The 22893-nt window shown below is 31.1% G+C and overlaps 1 protein-coding gene and 1 pseudogene across 1 annotated transcript; one reads left to right on the forward strand and one right to left on the reverse strand.

The window, feature by feature from the left end:
• Window positions 1-868: 868 nt before the first annotated feature.
• Window positions 869-1801, forward strand: LOC149886630 (uncharacterized). Its single transcript, XM_090091394.1, has one exon. It carries the CDS (start codon window positions 869-871, stop codon window positions 1799-1801), a length of 933 nt encoding a protein of 310 aa, XP_089947520.1.
• A 16882-nt stretch (window positions 1802-18683) lies between these two features.
• LOC149886631 (uncharacterized) lies at window positions 18684-19631 on the reverse strand (annotated as a pseudogene).
• Between the last annotated feature and the right edge of the window lie 3262 nt (window positions 19632-22893).

Here is a 22893-nt window from a genome sequence, read left to right on the forward strand (position 1 = left end):
TAAGGGGATGTGAAAGAGTGTCTGAAGAGGTTAAGTTGTGCTTCAAAAATAAAAAAAGAGAAGTTCAGAGTGTTTTAGTTGAAACAAAAGGAAATCATAATATGACCTCACAAACCTCTGAACATTCAGTTTTTAAAGAATCTGGGCAGCCTGCTAAAAGAACTATGCTAAATTCATACTTTGACACTATAAACAAATATGACATCAAAAAGATAGATAAATCATATGCAAGGATATTTTTCCATACAGGAGTACCTTTTGCATTAGCTGATTCTTCTGCTTGGAAGCAACATCATGCTAATCTTAGACCTGCATATAAACCTCCATCTAGTAAATGCATTAGTGGGCGCCTTTATAAAGATGCATTAAATGATGAAAAATGTAGAATAAAAGAATATGTTGATAGTTCTGAATATGTAAGTATAGTGACTGATGGATTTTCAAACATTAATGCGAATCATCTCATTAATTATTCAATTCATGTTGAAAATAGGACCATGAAACCAATTGCTTACAAAATTGAGCCTACTGGTCAAGAGCAACAAACTGGTATTAATATTGCAAAACAGATAGAAAATGTAATTCTTGAGGTTGGTGTTGATAAAGTTACAAGCATTGTAACTGATAATGCATCAAATATGAGAGCTACATGGGATATTATTGAAAGAAAATATCCAAAAAATTTTGTAATGGTTGTGCTGCCCATACAATTAATCTTTTAGTGAAAGATATATGCCTTCTTCCTGAATTTGTGGATATTTTAGAAAAGTCTGAAAAACTGACAGCATTTGTTAAACAAAGAACATCTCTTGTTGATCAATTTCGTATAATTCAAAATCGTGTTAAACAAGAAAATAATTCGAAGGAAATGCGAACATTATCACATGCAGTTTTAACACGATGGTATAGCCATCATACATCAGTTGCCCGTAATCTGGAAAACAAATTAGTTCATTTGAATTTAGTCAACTCAGGTGCTTTCTCACGTATATCTCCATCCACAAAAAAATCAGAATACATAAACATTGTACAAGATGAATTTTTTTGGGAAGACTGTCAATGTTTTATTAATGTTATGAAACCATTATCAAAACTAGTAGGTAAACTGGAATCAGATAGTTGTCTACTTTCTGAAGTTTATATAGGATTTATTAACTTAATGCAAATACGGTGTGAGGACTCAATATTGAAAAGTATTGTTTTACGTCGATGGGAATTTATTCACACACCATCTATGGGATTTGCATATTTTCTTGATCCACGAAATCATGGTGGTAGAAATATGTATAATGAGCCTCCTCCATCCAGTAAAAGTGATCTTGTTATGGTCCTTGAATTACTTCCAAAGTACATAGTTGAAACAAGAGGATTTTGCAATTATCAAACTTCAAAAAAAGAAATAAAATCTTTTCAGAGACTATGTGCAAATCCAACATCAGATTTTTTAGCTCAAATTAAATTAATGGATCCTGATATCTGGTGGGGAGTTGAGGGTGCAAGTAAATTTCCAAATTTAGCAAAGGTTGCACGAATAGTCTTTACTATTCCAACTTCTCAAGCTGCAAGTGAACGAATATGGAGTTTGTACGATTTTATACATTCCAAGCGTAGAAACCGACTTGCAAAAGAAAAAGCAATTGGCTTAGTGCTCATGTATGCAAATGCCACACTCCATGAAAAAGAAGCAAATATTGCTGATATAATGCTTGGTAATACTAGTGATCATGATAATGATGAAGATGATGTTTCTATTGATTTCACTCTAGAGACTTCAGTTGATTCAAGTGATTTGTCATCTTAAATGATTAATTAAAAACTTTATTAAATTACTAATAACAAGTTTACAAAATCTATAAATATTATCATTGAGAAATATTGGAATTTTGTGCAAAAGATTAATATAAATGTTTCTGTTTACTTTTGTATTTTTTTATTTCTGTTTATATTTGAATATGATTATTTTACTGTTTTTATTCAAAATTATTTGAAAACACAAGAGTTTTTTTTAAAAAGCTATGTTCAAAAAAAAAACAAAAACATGTTTGCTTTAAAAATGAAGCAGTAAGATAACAATCCAGTAATATGTGATTGCTGATTTTGATCAACACCTTCATCTTTTTTCTTTATCTAATGAGGATGTAGTGCAAATTTAATAGTTACTATTTTCAAGGGGTTATCTGGCCCATCAAAAATTAAAAGCAAATTTTTGGGGTAGTACGACAGTCTGGACCTACAGTATTGATATTATATATATTAATTTTTAGCAGTGCTTATTCCTTATATTAGTAAACATAAAAAGTTAGTCAAAATTTTTCTCAATTTTTTTTTTGTTTTCTCTTTTAAAGTAGTTAAATGTGAAATGCAACAACAAAAAAAAAAGCATTTTAACCCTGCGCTAATTTGACTATTTTAGCTGGGTGCTTGGTTCGGAAATAAAGCAAATTTGTCTGGTTCCATCGTCGGCTTCTATAATCCAAAGATAAAAGTAATATTGTCCGTTTGTGCCAATTCTCCCTGCCAAAAAATTATTTTAATTTTATGTTAAAAGCAAAAAAAAAAAAACAAAACAAAAGCAACTGGAAGAAATGAACCAGGGTCACCGGCCAATAGATGCTTATGCTTTCCCGATCAACATAACTCCACCAATTGTTTATAAAAAAGCATTTCTTATATAATATAACTTATATTAAGTATCACAATAAAACGCAAAAACAAAAACATTGAATAAAAAACAAACAAATATGTTTTAAACGTGGTAAAAATTCAAATCCTTAACACCTCTTTACAAATTTGTATTACGGTTTCGCCAAAAAATCAAAGAGTAAAAAGTTTAGTTTACGTCATACTTTACAGTATACTTTACGGTAAACTATACGGTAAACTATACGGTAAACTGTGTACTAAATTTTTAGTATACCGTATACTAGCGATCCCTAGTTGCTTCTCAATATGATTGGTGACAAATCATTGTGTAACATATTGACAAAATCTCTTATATTTTTTTTAGTAAACGAAGTTTTTGAAAACATTCCAAATCAGAGTATTTGCTTAAAGCAACACGCTGAGTCTCATGCCAAATTTTATCTTGACCATGTGCAGCTAGAATAATTGGAAAATCCCTAAATTTGTATAACGCTGTTAAAACAACAATATGAACTATGATTTTACAAAGATGTCATACTATTATATATATATATATATATATATATATATATATATATATATATATATATATATATATATATATATATATATATATATATATATATATATATATATATATATATATATTAGGATGATGACTTTTATACAACCTCGTTTCCCTGTATCATAGTTTGATGAGCTTTCATTCAAGATTAAATAAAATATTACATTCAAGGCGATTTGATAAAAAAACCTCACGCACAAAATGGTTTTAACAATTTTATTTATTAGCTTTTTGGGCAAATTTTTTAAGTCACTGTAAGCAGATACAAAATTGAACACAAACTGTAGTGTCACATGCATACAGCATTATATAGGATCATCAAACGCACAAGGAAGTCAAATATTCACGATAATGTCATTAGAGAGGATGAATCTCAGTGGGAGGTTGTCCTTATTGCGGCAGGAGTCGTGCAATTCTTGCATAACTTTAATGTCACGCTCGCAGCATTGGTTGCTTCGGCAATATTGATTGGAGAGTCATCTGTTTTCCAGTGGGTTTTTAAGCAACTGAGAACTTTTGGGTAGTTATTCAGAGCTTCAGATGGTTCTTCAAAATCTTCAACGCGGAATAATTGATTGCTGAACCAATGGTCAGCCCATAAGTAACAAATGAATGAACAGATTTTACGCAACCTGATCCGGGTTTCTGGCATCAGAACAAACTCAAGAAGGGCTAGAATAGCACGGGAGTTCCAGCGTGCATTGCTGATGTTTGGGATCTGTTTGAAATTCACAAAGGGGGTCTCATTCCTCTCAGTTAAGTGACGGAAGACACGAGTGAGGTGGTAGAGAAACTTCATGTCATCTCTCCAGCCACCTGTTTCCTTAATCTCAGTTTTACCGTTGCTGAAAGTTGCTTTCTATATATCGTAATTGCTCATTAAACCCTGCACAAAGAAATACTCGTTGTTTGGTGATTTAGTCGACCCATGGAACTCATCGTCCATGACAACGCGAAGAACGTGGTCTAGCACATGGTGCTGGCAACTGATGAACTTGGGTTTGGGGTGACCTTTCTCTTCGAACATTTGCTCCAGCCGAACAACAACCCCTGCTTCTTGCCGGTATTCACGTTTGTTGTGTCGGCAACAATCATCACAACTGATCCCCACAGTTTGAACTCCTCTAACACATCCTGGAGTCCTTCTGCGATTGTTTGAGCTTTCCCATCTTTCAATTTTAGCGCAGTCAACTTAATTTCTTTAGATTCATTCTTGAGGACCACGGCCTGATATTCAAAGCCCTCAATGTGTTTCCCGTCAAAGTGCATGCTCCACTTCTCCTGATGAAGCGTGCTCACCAATTGTTTCTTCACCTGAGCAGCTCTCGTGTAGATAGCCTTGTGGATTGCTGATTGACATAGGGTTAGGATTTTAATGCCCTCACCAGAAAGCTAGCGGCACACCACTGCTGCGCCGTGGGACGACAGCTTTGAGCATGAAACAAGACGTCTTGCAACGCCTGTTGGGTTATGCTTCCTTTACTCATTGATGTTGCATTGTCATCCTCCCAAGGACTGTTTGCACTATTCTCGGATGAGTCCGTGCTACTTTCGGAAGAATCAGGTAGCGCTAAGCTGGTAAGTGTGGACACAGTCGCTTCCATTGCCCTCTTTCGCTTGGATGGGTGGATGGTATTGAGACTAGCAGGTTTGCCAGTCGAGTAACCAACGTGACCTTTGCTCTCAATATGCAGTTTGTAGAGGTTCTCATACTCTTTGCACAGCCATTCGCCTTTCATCTCGGTCATGTCAAACATTTCATTCAATGAATCAAAGTTTTGTTTTTCTGCAGCGCTCGTAGTCTTTCAGAAGTTTCGCTAGTTTTGCACAAATGGCTTGATCAGATACATGCGGGAAGTTCAACGTTTCGCTCCATAGGTCTTTAAGCTCTACAGCAATTAAACCGATCCTCTCTCTCCGTTCTTTGGCAGTGGATTCAAGAAATTTGAAGCGTCCAATGACGTGCTTTTTCAGGGGCATGCAACTCCGTTCGCTCAAGAGTGCTTCATAAATTGCCACGTTGCCTCTTCTTGGTGGGGCTTGAAACTGGACTAAGTTCTTTTTCCAGGTTTCCTTGTTCTTCTTCGTGTTAGAAGAGCTCTTCTTGAACGACATGTTGCCTTCTACTCAGCAACTGAAATAGGAAAGGCCTTAGCGTCAATATTATTTACGTAACAAATTAAAGAAACTGTTATTAAGATTTCAATTGAACTGATATTGTTAATATATTTTATTTCAAAAGAAGCAAATAACGATTATAGAAAATGAAAAAGGCAGACACTAATAAAATATTATATGTTCAATTATAATTTGCGAAAGAGTTAAATGTAACTTACCAAAAATACAAGAATCTCTTTACACTTAAACCATAGACTGCAAACTGCAGACTGCAAAATAGCTGAAGAAAGTTTTAGAACTTTCCAGAAGCTTCCCGAATAATTATGTTACTGTGACGTCACTTTCCTGGCTGATGGCGCATAAAGATACACGATGTTTTGAAAAACTCTTTACATTTCTCTGCTATATAAATTATTGCACAAGTCGGCTTAATGACTTAAGTTATATACGGGATATATATATATATATATATATATATATATATATATATATATATATATATATATATATATATATATATATATATATATATATATTGTTTAGAAAGTTAAATAAAATGCTAAAATGCCTTCATAAATAATATTTCAAAGTGGTTTGTGCGTGACCTTTTTCAATATTTTAATGGAATAAACGTAATTTTAGTCATTAGTAGGCAAAAGTTCATTCATTCGTGCTACAGGAAATAATGTTTGAGAAAATAAATCAAAAAGTCATCACCCTAATATATATATATATATATATTAGGGCTGGCCAAAATAAAAAATGTTTGCAAATTACCCCTGCCTTCATGAAAACTTTTTTCTTAAAGTATAAAAACCATTATTTAAAAAAAAAACATGTTATAGGATGGTTCTGAGTACTGCCGAAGTTGCTTTTAAGATTCAAGTTTTTATGCTAAAACACCCCCCAAAAAATATATCAAAAGCGAAGATAAAGAAGTGAGAGGGGGCAAGGAACATTTTGTATCAATTCCAAATGTTCAAAATGCAGTTTTTATAATGAAAGATGTTTTACTTTTATAATTTAACTCAACGATTGCATATAATCCTGTTTCCTTCAGTTTCGGTGTTGTGATAATGGAAAAAAAAGTTAATCTTTGTATTGAACCATGTCAGAGAATAGTTGCTTTTTATTCAAATTACCAACAAGTTTTCTATGATTTTTAGCATTTCAAAAATTTCGTTTCGTACTGGATCATCCTAAAGTTAACCAAACATTTTATATATATAACGTATTAAACTTTTCAATATGTTTTATAAATATCTTTGTTTTATATTCGTAGGGATCAAAAGATAATCCGAGCATAACTTGATTCCTTGCTCAGCAGCATTGTTGGTAACATTGACTGTTTTAATGAAAAATTTCATCTTCAAATAGTTTTCATCTTCCTCCCATTCTGAAGGAGGATGTTTGAGCCATTTGGCATCATCGTTCATATTATAAAAGAGCAACCAAGGTTGTTTCCCATTATATGACAAAAGCTCTGACTTCATTTGAATTGATAGAAGAGTAGGTTTTCCAGAATTGATAGCAAGTGGCTCTCCCAAAATCTTTCAACTTTAACACAATTTTAGTTTTTTCATTTGCAGAAAGTTTATTAAAAAAGAGACTGAAGACCGACACCTCCTCATTTTGAAACCAAGAGTGCCTGTTAAGAACTTCTTGAGCTTTAAGAGCTGCGACAGAGAAGCCTGAGATCTGTCCCAGAGCTCCTAGATCTTTTTATAACTGAATATTATTAACTCGTGCATCAGTACCTTTTTTATCTTCTAGCCAAGCTTTAACATACAGAACTGAGCTGAAGGTCAAAAAAATCATTAATTTTACTGGATCAGAATTAAATAAATCTTCTTTAAAGATAAATATCTTTGTTGCATACAATAAATGTGACATCCATCTGGCATGATGTTTCGCTCCACTAGTTTCTGGTTCTGATCCGCCTAAGAGATAAAGTGCTAATTCCGCAGCTTCCTTATAATCATTTCGTAGATGTTTAGATTTTTCTTTTTTCTCTATGAAAACAGTTTCGTCTGCTTTCTTTTTGAAGAAAGAATTTTCGAGATCTAAGGAACTATTGAAATTTTTTAGTGGAACCTTCTCTGAGCTAATCCATTCTTTCTGAAAATCTTTGAAATCTAAATTAATATCAGTTTTTGTTTCATTTTTAAATAAAGAGTTTCAAAATGCTCCTAGGATCAATTCTAAATTATGATAGCGACAAGCAAGCCAAAGAAGAGTTTTCATTGATTTGCATTCCTCTAGAAGAGTTGCAGCTCCATTCTTAACTCCTGTATTACAAGCAGTTGTATTAAAAACAACAATGATAGCTTTAAGATCCCATTTCTCAAAGTCTTCCAAGACGCCCTTGCAGATACCAAGTCCTGTACCAGACTGTAAAGGTTTTATTGATAATATTTTGCCTTCAACACAATTAGGAAAACCACTCACTAAAACAGTTAAATACTCAAACATTTGGCCAGAGATTTATTTCAAAAGTTTCCCATCCTAGTAAAGTGTCAAATAATCTGATTTAACATTATTTTTAAATTATGTTATTACTTTTCTTGCCATCACTTGGCAATTTTGCGTTTTTGATCTTCCTATGGTATTTATTGAAGTGTTCGCATCCTCAGGTTTAACACCCCCTGCATAAAATGAAAATAAAAGATTGTTCAATAATACTTTTTTTTTTATTAATACAAAACTAACCTAGAACTTGCACAGCAGAAGCATTCATTGTTAGCTGAGAAAATATGATAGCTTTGTTCTGTCTGCAGCTGCTGTTATCATTCGATGAGAAATAAAGTTTCTTTTTAAAACCAGAGTGATAGCATCTGATCCAGTATCTTTCCTTGCTTAAGGTTCACTTTTAGGAGAATTCTAAGATGCAGGAGCCATAGAACTATTACGTTCATTAACTTGAGATTCTTGTCAATGAACCTAATAGATCAATGGCTTCTATGGCTAAAAGTCACTGCTATAATCATCCAACTGAACAATTTCTTCATCATTCATTTTTATTTTCTTTTCCTTCTCAGTTGCCATCTGTTTCTTTGCTACTATTGCTTTTTTTCTCTTAACACTGAAGTCTAGCACATTATCTTTTACGCCAATATCTCCAGCTTTTATTCCATTTTTGAGAGCTGTAAACCAGGCAATATCTTTATTGGCATCTTTAGCTGGTCTAAATTTTCTAATGTCATCTTTACAACTAGGAAAAGTAATATTAAAAACTCCATCTAATGCTTGATGGAAGCTCTGTTTAAGTAAATTCTTCATATTGAAGTCTTACTTTTAGATTTTGCAAGTAAACTCCATTTTTCATGTAGCTTTAGAATATTTTCAATACTGTACTTGACTTGGTTATTGGGAATATTGGCTTTATCCCAGAATAGTTTGGCTGACTTCATCGTAAGCATTGCAGCTAATTTAGATTTTAAAATATTGCTTTGAGCATGGAATGCCTCCCTAACCTTAGAAAACTCTTTATAGGAACTATCAATAATTCTCAAGTGATATCATAAAAAGAAAGACACAAGTTAAATTAAAATTCTAAATAAACTTTCAAAAGCTTAAATTATGTCAGTCAGACTTAAAATTGTGTTAAGTCTAACCTAAAAAATTTGTAAACGCTTCTGGTAGTGGGCAGAGAACTTGTTTTTAAATCTTCTAAAGAATATCCAACCAACCATTATTTGTTTGTTGACTTTAAAACTTTCCTGTATTTCTTTTTCACAGACTTTCTCAATTTTCCAGATTTAATACCTTTTTTCTTCTGTTTAAGAGGTGATGTTCTTTTCATTGTCTTTTTAATTTGAAACTGTAATGTGTGTTTAGTAATATGTGAAACTGTAATTTAAAAAAAATGAGCATCAATTATCTATTATACCTTGTTTATTATTACGCCTTTTTATGAACTTTGTTTACGATAATAAGAAGCATTCCGCAATTATTTAATAAGTGTTTTACAGAATATGTTAAAAAAGACACCCCACAAAAATCTTTTTATATAAAAAAATGTTTTCAATGATAAAAGGAATTATATTTATTGCAACCATCCTCACAATATCTTTTTTGAAAAATTTATATAACAGTGTGGCTAGTATAGCATCTATATAAGATGTTCTATGTTACATTATAAAGATGTCAAATTATGTGATATAAATAATATGACAATATATCATCTAATATAAGATGCTGTATCATTATATTAAGCTTTATATACATAATATAACATCTTAATAAGATGTTATATCATTATGATGCAATTATTTTTTATTAATATTTATGATTAAACCTTATTATAATATATATTATTTATGTATGTTAAGATACCTAATAATATATCAATTTGACAAAAGAACTACATATGCATCATAACAATGTAATGGCATTCTCATTATTTAGTGATTTTAAAATTACGCCAAAGTCAAGGCAGCTAATAGCAAACTTAACTTTTTTTCTAAGGGTCTGCGTATCGTTTCATTTCCATATCGTTATCATACCGATATGTTATCGGAAAAAAAAAAGTGTCATCTGAATGATTACAACTTAATATTGTTATAAAAGTTTTAACCGGTATTGTAGTTAGTTTAATTCTCGGTATATACCGGAACCCTTGTCAATCCCTTAATTTTTTTTTCCGATATATCGGAATGAAAACGATAAGAAAATGAAATGATACGCAGACCCTTATTTTCTTCCGTAAATTGAGTAGAGCGAGTTTCTAAAAACTTTGGTCAACCCATTTCAGTTTGGTGAATATCGATAGTTTAGGGCTGAACTTACGGAAAAACTTATGAAGGTTTTTTTGAAACGCAACTGCGCAAGTTTTGTGAATACGACCTTTACAATTTTAAACTTATGCCAAACTGACGTCAGACTGACGCTAAAAAAATGGTGAATATGCATCAAGAAGAACTTTTGCGGAACGTTCTTAGAACGGGCCCGAACGTTTCTAACGTTCGTCGAACGTGCTCGAACGTTTTGTGTTAGCTGGAACAGCATCAAAGTTGAGCGTAGGTTCTTTTCGGTTTCTTACACTTATATTACCTTGCTCTGAGTCTCCTCTAACTTTCAGAATCATGATAAATGCAAAAGTTCTATTTTCATTTGGCGAGCTAGCAAGAAGAGAAATTAGAAGAGGCTCAGAATGAACATGAAATGCCCCATTTTGAATAGACTTTGTAACGGCATCCTTAACTTCGATTGTTTGACCTCTTAATAAATAAAGAAGTTTGATTAGATGATTGGGATCATCGACAATCAAGTGTTTCACCTTGATTCTAAAACACATATGGAAGTATGCTTGAGCCACGAACTGAGAAAGAACTTTTAGATTTTTTAAAACATTACCTTCAAAGCCATGTTCACTAATGTAAAGCCAAAGGATTGCCAAATAAGTTGTGAGCCACCTGCTATGGCGAAGATTTCCACATTTTTTGTTGATATGTGAAGGATTCAAGATACCTGATTCAGGAGAAGAAACTAACTGCAGCTTAGTAGAGCGTCGGTGGACATTGACTTTAAAATGTAATCTGGAATTTTAATCAGTGGTTCAATCTGTCTAATTGGCTCAAACTTTTCTAGTCGTTTTAAGTGATTTAATTTTGATAATAGTTGCCTATAGGCCCTTTAAATCCATCCTTGGAGTTTGTAGGCCCATCAAGAGTTGCAATTAGGTGTCTTAAAGGTATCTCATTTGTATGCAGCATGCAAATTGACCAAAAACATTTTCTTCCAATAAGTTTTCCCAGATGAATTAACTATACACCATCGTTACCAGACCCAGTCATTGAATTTATGGAATCTGATCCAATCACAGTTATAGTTTGATCAATTCCTCTAGGAACCATCCAGTTATAAAGTCCAATTGCAACTTCTTTAGTTGGTTTGTTTGGACCTTTTTAAGGTGTGTAATGGATCAAGTAGTTTCCATCTGGTTCAGAATTAACACTTATTTTTTCTTGCTTTTCTATTCTTCGACAAATCGTTTTAGTAATTAAATCCTCCATCAAAATTAGAGTCGGATCTTTTCTTCCTTCTACAAATATGCCTTTGATAGGCACTTCAACAATAAGTTTTTCTGATGAAACTCTAGTTTTATCTAAAAGCTCTTGACTGGCTCCAGAAATTTTTTTAGGATCACATGCTAAATTAGCCATTTTGGTAATCAAGTAATTAGATTTGATCAAATCTTGAAGAAAAGCAGATACACTTGCAGATGTAGCAGCAGGTGATATGTCAAATCGAAGAGATGCTAGTGCTGTATTGGGGATCTTTATATAATTCTGTTTAATGGTAACAAATGGGGAAGTTTTTTGTTTGATATTATTAGAGCTCTCTTCAGAAAATATTTCAGTTGCATTCCTTATATTTTAGGTGAAGTGTGAACCTGTGTATTTATATGAGCTTTTTTAATCGAATTTTTTCTCTTTTCTAAAGATGCAGTATCTGTTATTTTTCTTTTCCCTGCCTTAACTTGTCTTTCTGTTTCTAGCTTGTCTATTTGATACAATTGGTACCCTGATTTTCACCAACCTTATCTCGTTGAGATTTGAGCCATAATACATGAAGTTGTGGTACCTTAATAACTTTAGAACAAATGCGTAAAATGTGAACTTCAGCAGCACATTTTTTAACTTCCTTACATGGAGAATTTTCATCTGTAAAAACTAATATTTTGCACCTACATTTTGTTACATCCAACAACTTGTCCAGCTTTCCTTCCCACAACTTGACAACTTTTTCTTTGTTTCTTTTTGATTAGAAATGTCTCTAAACTTATTCAAGGCAGTTAAAATTTTATCTGAAAGCGTTTTTTGAGATATGTCTACAGGAGTCTTAAACAAAGCATTGGATTGAGACAATTCTTTCAATACCAAGTCTGCCAATATCACAGAGATATCTTTTACAGATAGATGATATCTCCAACAAAAATATAAAAATTAAACTGTTATAAAATCGTTTGTTAGAAATACTTAATATTGTAATGTTTCCTACCCAGGTGTCAGTTGCCGTCCAAAGACACTCAGTGGACCTCCAGAAGTCTAGTGTATGTCCTAAGGGTGTCATCACACGTCTCACGCCCCACTAGTTATATATTGAAAATGCACTTATCAATATCGTGTCAAAAAATTCACTTATCAAGATCGTCAGAAAAAAGCAAATTTTCTTAAATATCTTTCCTTGTTACATCCCTCAGTGTAGGAACTTAAGTTTCCAGCCAATCTTTTGCAACTGCGAGATATTTAGTTAAGCTAGTTGTAGTATTATGTCTAGTCTGTTTTAACTTTGAACTCTCCATGACACAATATTTTATTTAATTTATTATTCACTGAAAAACAAAAATAATTATAGTAAAAAACCACAATAAAATCAACAAAAACTAGAACTTTTTGATATAACAGGCACATAAATAAATCCACATAACACAAAGCAAATACTAAGTACTAAGTAATTGTGTTCTATAATTCATAGATTACAATTAGAAATGGACTAAATATCCATTAAAGTCCATTTGTCTAAGTTAGATAATTAAAAATTTAGAGTTTTGTTGATTTTTTGTTTTAAAAATAGTTTTTATCGTATTTTTACATTTTTCAAGTTGATTTTTACACAAAAAAAAAATTATTTTTTTGTAATTTTTGGTTGAATATTGCTTAACTTACCCCAAACCATAAAAAAAATCTCTCCCCAATTGTCATTTTCAAAATATTTTTAGTATGACATACCCTAGTATGTAAATTTACTATATATTCTATAATAGATTGTATTTAGATATCAAGATGTAATGTAAAAAGAAGATTTAGGAGAGAAGCACGCTGTTACAATTTATGCTTAATTCTGTATTGTAAGGTGCTGATATTCTAAAAAACACTTCAGCAATTCTAAAAAAAGGTTTAGAAATTTTGTGTTTATTTGAAAAAATATTTTATGGCAGAAGCTTGTAATTATATTATAAATACAACAGTAGATTGCAATATGCTTAAACAAAAAGAAATATTTTAATAATGCTGAAAAATTGCTAAGACATAAAGAAGTTTTGCGAAAAATGTTTTAGAAGGTATTAGTGCACATGCACTAAATACTAAGAACTTTCTTTCAAGATGGAAAAACTAATTAAAGCCACAAACATTTTTTGGGAAGATGTTACTAAAAGAAAAATTCCTTACTCAATCTAAAAAAAAACATCATAATTCGCTGAAGCCGTCTAATATCGATACTGATGGGAGAGTGAACCCAGTCGATAACGCTAAAAATGTGTTTAGAGAGTTTGAGGTCATGGTAGGTTAAGGTCAAGTAAGTTAAAGGAGGGGTGCATGTTGATAAACTAAATATTCAATAGTTCATTGCATGTTGCTTATATGATGAGAACCAATTAGATAACGCTGACGTAACATTTATATAGAATTTATTCGAAAAGAAGTTTTAGATAAGCCAGCCATATAAGGCTCATAAAGATCAACGTTTTTGCTCACTCGTTTATGGTCGGGGTGAATCTATGAGGTAAGGCAAAACAAAAAAACTTCAATTAAAGTAAACAAAACCTTTAACATAAGGTTACTTATAGATTATATAAAATCGCTCAAGCATAGCAAATATTTATTTAATCACATAGGAATCTAAATATTAGCATTTAGTTTATCATATGTTCGTCTTCATAAACGTTTTTTCGCACATCTACTATATCTCCATACAATATTTATATCTTTCAAAAAGGCAAAAGAATGTTTCTCTATCAAAACCTCTTTTCTTTAGCATTCTATATCACTAAGCAATATTCAGCACTTTCAAATTCAATTCAAAACATATTTCAATTTGCTGTTTTTTACTTCTCTCCTAACTCTACTTTTCGCAAACTTTCTACAAAAAAATATTCTATGAAAACGTTTCCTGTGTAATCTAATTATTTCTTTTTAGATTAGCACATTGCGATGCAGTATTGAATATTTAAAGTCATCTTGCTTCTCCTTACTAGAATGTACACCCCTGGTGTTCGATCTCACAAGTTTATAAATTCGCAACTTTTTAATCATGTTTTGGTACCTAGTACTTCTGACAATATCCAAGCGTAAAACTTCCTTTGATGTCTTCACGGATTGATAAACGAAGAAAAAAAAACATTTGGTTACTGAAAGTTTTTTAAATAAATAATAGACAAACTGCTTGACCTTTAGCCTGAGTTAAATAATATTTCAACTATTTTCGAGCTATGAGTTTTGAAATTTTTTGAACTTAGCAACTATAATACGGACGCTGAATTTGTTGAGCAAAGCATTAATTTTTTCGACTTTGTTTTATGCAACAAAGTCATAAAGTGGGCACTTTACTTTTTGTTAAATGAACTTTACAGTTAGTGAGTTGTAAATCTTGAGAACAAACCACTGAAATATCACTTCCTAAGAAAATTTCTGCAGAAATACTTCCAGAGCTTTTTATTGAGCATCCTCTACAACATAAATCTAATAGAAGAAAAAACCCTCGATTTGTTGATAAGTTATAACGAATATTTTTAGCTATACCAACGCAAAGCAATTTGTGATTATGTAACAGACTTTAAAAAATCTTTTGGTTTGTTAACTTTGTTTCTTGTTTAGGCGGCACATTTATTTCTACTACAATTTTTTTTTGCTACAATAATATTCAAAGGTAAGGAGAAATTGGTGTAAGTTTGTGGGCATGCCTTTTTGTTCCGCGTAATGACGCTCCAATTTTTTTTGTATTACGAGCGCACTTCTCTTCGCGCGCGAAATACTTTTTTCTATTTTTGATCATGCAATCTTTTCCTTCGGAGAATGTTAGTATCAATAAAAAACTCTTTACATTAAAAGGTAATCAAACGGTCCGACGGTTTCTTTTAGTGTCAATACGAAACTCATGTAAAATAGTTTTATAAACGCGATTTCTCGCAACACGAATCGTTTTGTGTAAACATAGAAGTGGAATAAAAAATTATGTCTTACAACTTTTAACTGTGCAGCAGATCAGAAGTGAACTCAAAAGGGAATAAACTGCTTAAAGTGTTTATGATGGCATTGGTTTGAAGTATAGTAAGTGTTTAACCCTATACACTTAGTGTTTAAGACAAAAAAAAAATTTAAGTAAAACAATCTTGTGAATAAAGTACTTTTTTGGCAGTAACTTTTTTTATTTTTGAATTTAGATAGCATTCGTTGTTAATCATACAAGCTCTAAAGATAACTTAACGAAAAAATTTATCCTTAAAGCTTATCTGAATAACTACGCCTGATATCAGTGGAAAATTGAGTGGGCGTATAACATTTGAAGTTTTTTATTTGTGAAAGATTTCTTTTTGTGTTTTTTAATGAAGCTTTTAAGTTTATATCGTAAATATTGAGATCTTCGTAATTCTTTTCAAAATACCAACTTTAGAACCAATCTTCACAGCTTGTCAAAATCTTTTTTATCTCACTTTTTTCTTTCGAAAATGATTCCTTTATCCAAAATCAAAATAATTTGTAGTTCGTTCATCAGTCAATTTACGGTCAAATTTTTTAAAAATGTATTTTTTATTTATATATATATACAGGCTCTGCAAGCAAGCTTTCAATTCGGTATTTGTGAAGCATTCCGCGATAATGACCTTATTACGGAGAGTACTTGGGACAGTCTACTGCGTTTTATAATAGATATCTTCGAATTCGGTTTAAGTTGTTGGAAGAAAGTTATTCCTGTTGAAGAAAACTACTAGACTAAAAATATTTTTCAAACCTAATCTGATTTAAGCTTATTTAGACTTTATTTTTAACTTGTGAAAATTATTTTTTGGCCGTCTTTGGCCAACTTAGGAGGTATATTTTATTAAGATCGTCATCCGTATGATTTATAAAAAGTTTATAAAAATGACTAATGTATAAAACATATAATAACATTATCAAAAGTCAGAACCTCTTAGAAAGCTCACAAGCAACTCATGCTTCATTTTTGTTCGTTAACTGCTACACTTGAGGTATTGAACTTATTCTTCCAGCCAGATGCCTTGCAAACTGTCTACCCTCCTCCGGGGAAGACCCTTGAAACGCCATCCCAGAGTTTGCCTACACTTCGCAGAGTGGACGATAAGCATTGGATAAATATTTGGTGCACCAGCATAATCCGGATACTACACCTGGTCTTAACCATTAGGCAGAGAAGCAAGCTACTACATATCAAATAAAGTAAACGATTAAAATAAATTCTTATTCATAACGTTGATAAAAAAAATGTTGTTCTATTATTAACGATAATCGCTTCAACTTCGACTTGTGCGAAGGAAGTTTTTTTTTTAATTTACATAAGAAAAAAAAAAAAAAAAAAAATCCAACACTTTTGTTTTATTAATAATTGGTAACGAAATAGGAATTAGAGAAATATTCTGAAACAAAATTATTCTCTGACCGAGTATATTTAACCGTGGTTTGAAATATTGATTGATTATTGAATAAAGAGAATTCATGTTGCATACAAACAAAGGATTACAAAAGATGCACAATTTAAAGTTCAAAATCATTAAATAAAAATAAAACGAACCTGAAAACACACGGCAGAGCTGTAAATGTTTACTTGTTTAAAAGTTTTCAATTCACCATAACGTTCATCTCACTGGATTGAGATTCCTCAGATTAAATGGTGACCGCCTTATTGCCCTCCCAAGAAACAACCTGAAGACTTGACTCAGAGATCTTCATACTTCAAAAGTTGTTCAAACTTTGAACTATCGGAATGTTGGTAATGGCTCGTTATATTTAACAACAATCCAAAACGATACACATTCATCACTTATAAGCGAAGCTTGTACTTGATTTAATCTCCTTAAAAAACTTTCAGAGAAATTCTTTAAACTAAACGATCTCAAGATAATTTTTAAATGTTTGAAGAAATCTCAAAAAACAATATTGAAGTCCGAAAATATTTTTAAGACCCTAAAAGACCTTGGAATGAGCAAAACAGCAAATTCAAAGTCTTTGTCCAAACTTTGATCTTTAACAGCAATACAATTATTTTCATTTAAAACAAATTTTATATTACTAAAGTTACTAATAGAGATACAAAATGCTCAAAGCTCAAATCAAAATTTGATAAATTTACTGTAGATTATAAAAGCTTGGGAACTATACGACAAAACTACCCAATTTTATTCCAAAGACAACCTAACATTTAATTTTTTATAATTCTATTTGATTTTTATGAGGAACAGAAATAGCAGAGCTTTCTACGTGATCCAAATTGGACTCAAAAAAGGGGTTACATATTATTACATCGTGTATCTTCTTTAGTACATCTAAGAATATGAAGGGACCGTATTTTATGTATTTGAGATACTTTACAAAGAAAATATACATTTCAAAGTAATGTTTGTTAACTTTGCTTTTATTTTGTAGTTGAAGACATCTAAAATTTGCATATCCGAACTGTATTATTTTATATGACATTATAGCATAAGTCTTCATATTGAAAAGGGTTCCCAAACAAACCCCGTTTCAGACTCCCTAAAACTTATGGCTGGCATTAATAATAATTGCACTCTCCTACTTTTAAGTGCGATTCGTTAAATGGATCACTATTATTAGCAAAAAGTTTGATAAACTCTTCTTCGTATTCTTCATACCATTTGTGTCTCTCCTTTCAATATTTGCATTTTATTTCTCTATTGTGACTTGCAAATGAAATTCTTTATGATTCCGTTTTGGTTTTACAATCAATATTTCATTGTTGTGTGAATATGCAGTGCTACATAATAGGTTAACCTTGTTTCTTTAAAATTCTGTCTTGAAGAAAATTACCAGCTCGAGTTTTTATTTGAACAACTAACTACACTCTAAAGTAGTATGGTGTTTTGAAGAACCTTAGAGGGTTTTATCATTACGTTGATTTGTTATGCGAATTGATGAATTAAGCAACCACTAGACTTACATTTGGAAGGTTACTCAAATATTAATGATGTATAAATATAAATGTTATGTTACAAATAAAAATGAAATGTTAATTATTTTAAATTTGCAAAGTAACCTTGCAAATTTAAAATAATTAAGATTTTATGTGTTTTGTCATATATTTGTAAAATTATTTTTATTAATTAACATTTTAATCTATCTTTAGTTAATTTTTTAGGTATTAAGAGTAAGTATTAAGATTTTACTACATATAAATATTATTTTTGTACAAATACAATAGACTATGGCAAAAACAAAAAACCTTTCTGCAAATTACAGCAAAACACCCAGTTTTGACAAAATTGAATAATGCGATAAATTTTGAAAAATGAAGGAATTTTCTTCATCTAGTAAAGCTAAAATAACTGTATTATGCACGTGATATCGAATTCTATCTATAGTAATAATACTACACTTTCAAGCTATTTCCTTTTTATCAATAATATCATTAAAAAAAAAGATAATAATTTTTCCTGAAAGCTTCTTGCTAAACGATTCGAACATAGATTTGATTATCATATTTTTCATTGAAAAAAATCAGAATATCCTATCTCTCAACACCGTCTCAGCTGATGCCAACTTGCGAGATTATCAAAACTTCTAGAGGAAGCAAGCTTTTTGAATATAAGTATTTAGCTTCAATACGCATGCACCATAAATATAAGGTAATCCATTTTCATTAATCAGATGAGCATAATGGAGCATGAAACGAAGCTCGAGCGTTAAATTATTGGGAAAAAGTTAAATAACGTTTTGCAAAAACTCCTCTATTAAAAATTGCAGACATGTCAAAACAGTTTTTGAAATTTTTGGAGCAAATACATAATCTGCAATATCTCGCAGCTGTCAATAAAGTAATCAATACACTTTAGATATTGGTATGCAGTTGCCAACCATGAATGTTAGTAACCGAAACAAATGAAACTTCTGTGATGCAGAACCAACAAAATTATAAATGCATCAGTACAGATAGCAAATGGTACTAGTTTGTTTTTCCTGTCATTTCTGCAAATTTCAAAAATGTTAAGCTCTGTATTTATCTGTTCTATTGTAATTATATTCTGTACTTTGAATTTTAACAACATTAAACTTACTAATTGTGGAACTGTTCCTTCTAACATATCATGCATGATGTGTGGTGGAAAAGACTGTAAAACATTAAAGTATGATAGGTCTAACAAAGGGCATCATTTTTCAATAGCATACACACTAGAAGAAATGTGACCGGGAGCAGAAATACCAGCTAAATGACAATGATGCACTTGATTGGTACAAATTGTTGTATCAGATTCAGCCAAAATTTTATTTTTGTCAACATAAGAAGTTATGCACTGACGACAAAAACGACCAGAATTAAAAACACCAGCAATTTAGTGGAAGCCAAAAACCAGCTAGTTCATGGAAGCAAAGAGTATCAGCAAATATAATTGCAACCCCATCAAACAATCGAACCTGGATTTTATCAACTGTAACAAAAATGCCCTCATTTTGCAACACCAACAAATCCTGAATTAAAGGTCTTAAAACTTGCTCCTGTGTTTTATACATCTTGATAAACTTCTTTTATACGAACACATAAATTTATATTCTAAAGTTGTGAAATAAATATTATTCTTCAATGTTGCAATAAGAAATAAAACTTTATATACTGAGTGATGAGCTCCAATTGGATTGCACACTTCAAATTCATGACAATATGAATGGATACTTAATGCCTTCTTTTCTGTAAAAATAACATTTTTGTTTACAATTTAAACAATCTGCATATGAATGTAATAGTTTTTATTTTGTTTTGATTATCATTTTGATAATTGTTGATAGACTCATCTTTTTCAAGTTTTCCCTTTATTGAATTCCAGATAAGCTCATTTTAAAGTATTTTAGTAATGGTAAAAAACTGCTACATATTGAAAGGTTTCACAGCTTGGTGTTTTTAAACCATTTTCACATTGATTTTCATTCATGGAGTGTCATTTTGTTTCAACTGCCAAAATAAGACCTAAGTTTGACTTACAAAATGAAATAAACTTTTGGATAGAATTGACCACTGATAAAACTTTATCTAAAAGCAAATCACTGTTTAAAAGTTGATTTAAATTCCTGTTATATACCAGGTTTTTCCCAAGTTGCTGCTTTATTAGATCACAAAAAATGTGTCTAAATTATGTTAACAATGATTGAACTTCGTTCCCTAAATGAATTTGAACAACAGAGAAAAAAAAATATTTTTCTGCTCTTGCAACTACAAATATAGCATAATGTTTCTGCAAGCGACTGAGTAGATTAACTAGTGAGGATAAAGATATGTCACCTAAATCAGAATCAAAACTACTTGTTGCAAGACTGCAGTTGTCAGTGGTAGAATCAATAACAAACTCTGTTGTGGTGCTATCACCACACTATCTGCTAATATTTGATTTTTCATCGTTTCACTCACAATTTTGTCAGAGTTATTTCGTAATACTTGCGCTAAAAACTAGACATACTTTTTGCACATATGGCGACATAAACATTTTACAGATTTATATTTGGCTGGACAACAAAACATTACGCACTGGGAAAAAATAAGGGGTATGTTCATGAATGATGCACAAAAGTTGTAAATAAGTTTGCACCGGGTACTTCTGCATACCACATGTACAACAAATCAAACACAATTTTTTATTACATGCAGCCATTTCAAAAAAAAATATGTTCTAAATACAAAAAAGGAAATTAAGTTCAACATCAGTATAATTACTATAAAACAGTCAAACATTTAAAAACTCAAAACGCTTGTCTAACCAACAATTTTTTTTGCCTTAAATCACCTATACATTTCTGCCCTAAATGCAAACAAACTTCTTCAGTTGACCAATTTAAGAATTCTCCCATTCCAAACTTTGACTGAAAACTCAAAAAAAATAATTCTACTTTTAAATTTGATCTCACTTATACAACAATGTAATGATTACTATTGTAATGCAAATGATTACTATTGTTCTAAATTACGTTTTGAAATATGTTGGGATCATTGTATAGAATCCAAAATTTATATCGTATCTAAAATAAATTTTACTAACTGATAAAGTAAAATCGCATGGAAGCTAATAGCCATTGATAGTAAATAATTTTGTTTCAGAATTCATATCTCGTCAAGTTTATAAAATCCACGTTGTAATCAACTAACACGCTAAGTAAGATAATATATAGAGAGAAAAACAAAATGGTGTTGTTCTCAGTTTCAATTTTCATTATTATTTTAACTTAACTTAATACGTGAAATAAAGTTTTGCTAAACTTCTGTAATTATTAACTGCTTTACATCGCGTTAGGACAAAAAAGCAATATTAATACTGAATGAATCATTTCCTGTTTTGGGAAAAAAGAGAGTTTTGTTTTATTGAACCATTTAAAATGAGAAATAACTTTAGAAAGTAAACATAGAAGACTTTGTAATAGATGTCATGTTAGTGAGCACCAGTTGTTTCTATTACTTTTGCAATGCTTTATGCTTTTAAGTTGTGCTACGATGGATATGCATTTTTTTTTTAAAAAAAATTAAACACTGTATTTATAGCTGCTCTACGTTGAGATCTACAAAAGTCCTTATAAAGTTATTTCTGATCACGCTTTTAGAAATAAGGTGCTCCGTTGTACTGCAACGACCTTTTACATTAAGTTTTTATAGCATCTTGTAGCTTCTACGTTTAAGACACAAGTCATTTTATTACATTCTCGTTAGAATAGAATAAGCAAGTTCTTTTAATTTGATTATTTAATCTTTCAGATATTATTGCTACTATTGCGAACTCAAATAATGATGTTCACTTTTATGCTATTATAGATATTTAATTTTTACTACAGCTGCTTTTTTACATCGTTGTAAATATAACAATTAAAGTCCGGGTACGTAAAATTTGAGCACATTTTAACGGAAAATGTTTTAAATAAAATATCAGTTTAAAAGTTCGGTCTTATATTAAAGCTGTGTCTCATTTATTAACTAAATAAAAAATTACAATTGGAGGTTTCCTTGGAGGTTCAGGAATCGTTGTCTTGATACTGCTCATTATCTTGCACACAACAGATTCTGGAATTTTTAGCCCGACTTACGGCCAAATCTGCATATCGCTTACCATATCATAAACTTTATACAGAACTTGTCGCACTTTAGAAACTTAAACTTGGCGATCTGAGATCTGATTTAAGTCAGTTTTGACGTAATTTTCATTGTTCATGTTTGAAACATAAAATTGGCGATCTGAGATCTGTTTTAAGTCAGTTTTGACGTAAGTTTTATCGTCGATGAAAAGGCAGCCATTTTGATTTGTCATTACTGAATCAAATAATTTTCTAGCTCGCTTTTTGGTAGCCAAATTCTGTTTCTTATTGCAATTAGGTACTTTCATGACTCTATAAGACTTCAAACTAACAGAGTTTACGCACTTTCATGACGAATGATCTTGAAGTTCCATATTCATGAGTTCGAATTCTGTCCGATAGGCTAAAAAATCATTTAAGTGTTAAAGGATTTTTTTAAATTGTCCAATTGCTTCTTTATGCCTTGGGTTTCGGAAAAACTTAAAAAAAATTTAAAATTTTAGTTATTTTTACTACATTAACTTTTCTTTAAATTAGAACTAACTTTTT

This window comes from Hydra viridissima, unplaced genomic scaffold (assembly GCF_058129835.1).
Source record: "Hydra viridissima isolate aposymbiotic clone 2 unplaced genomic scaffold, HvirCarnegie_v1 scaffold_6, whole genome shotgun sequence".
In the NCBI taxonomy this organism is placed as follows: domain Eukaryota; kingdom Metazoa; phylum Cnidaria; class Hydrozoa; order Anthoathecata; family Hydridae; genus Hydra; species Hydra viridissima.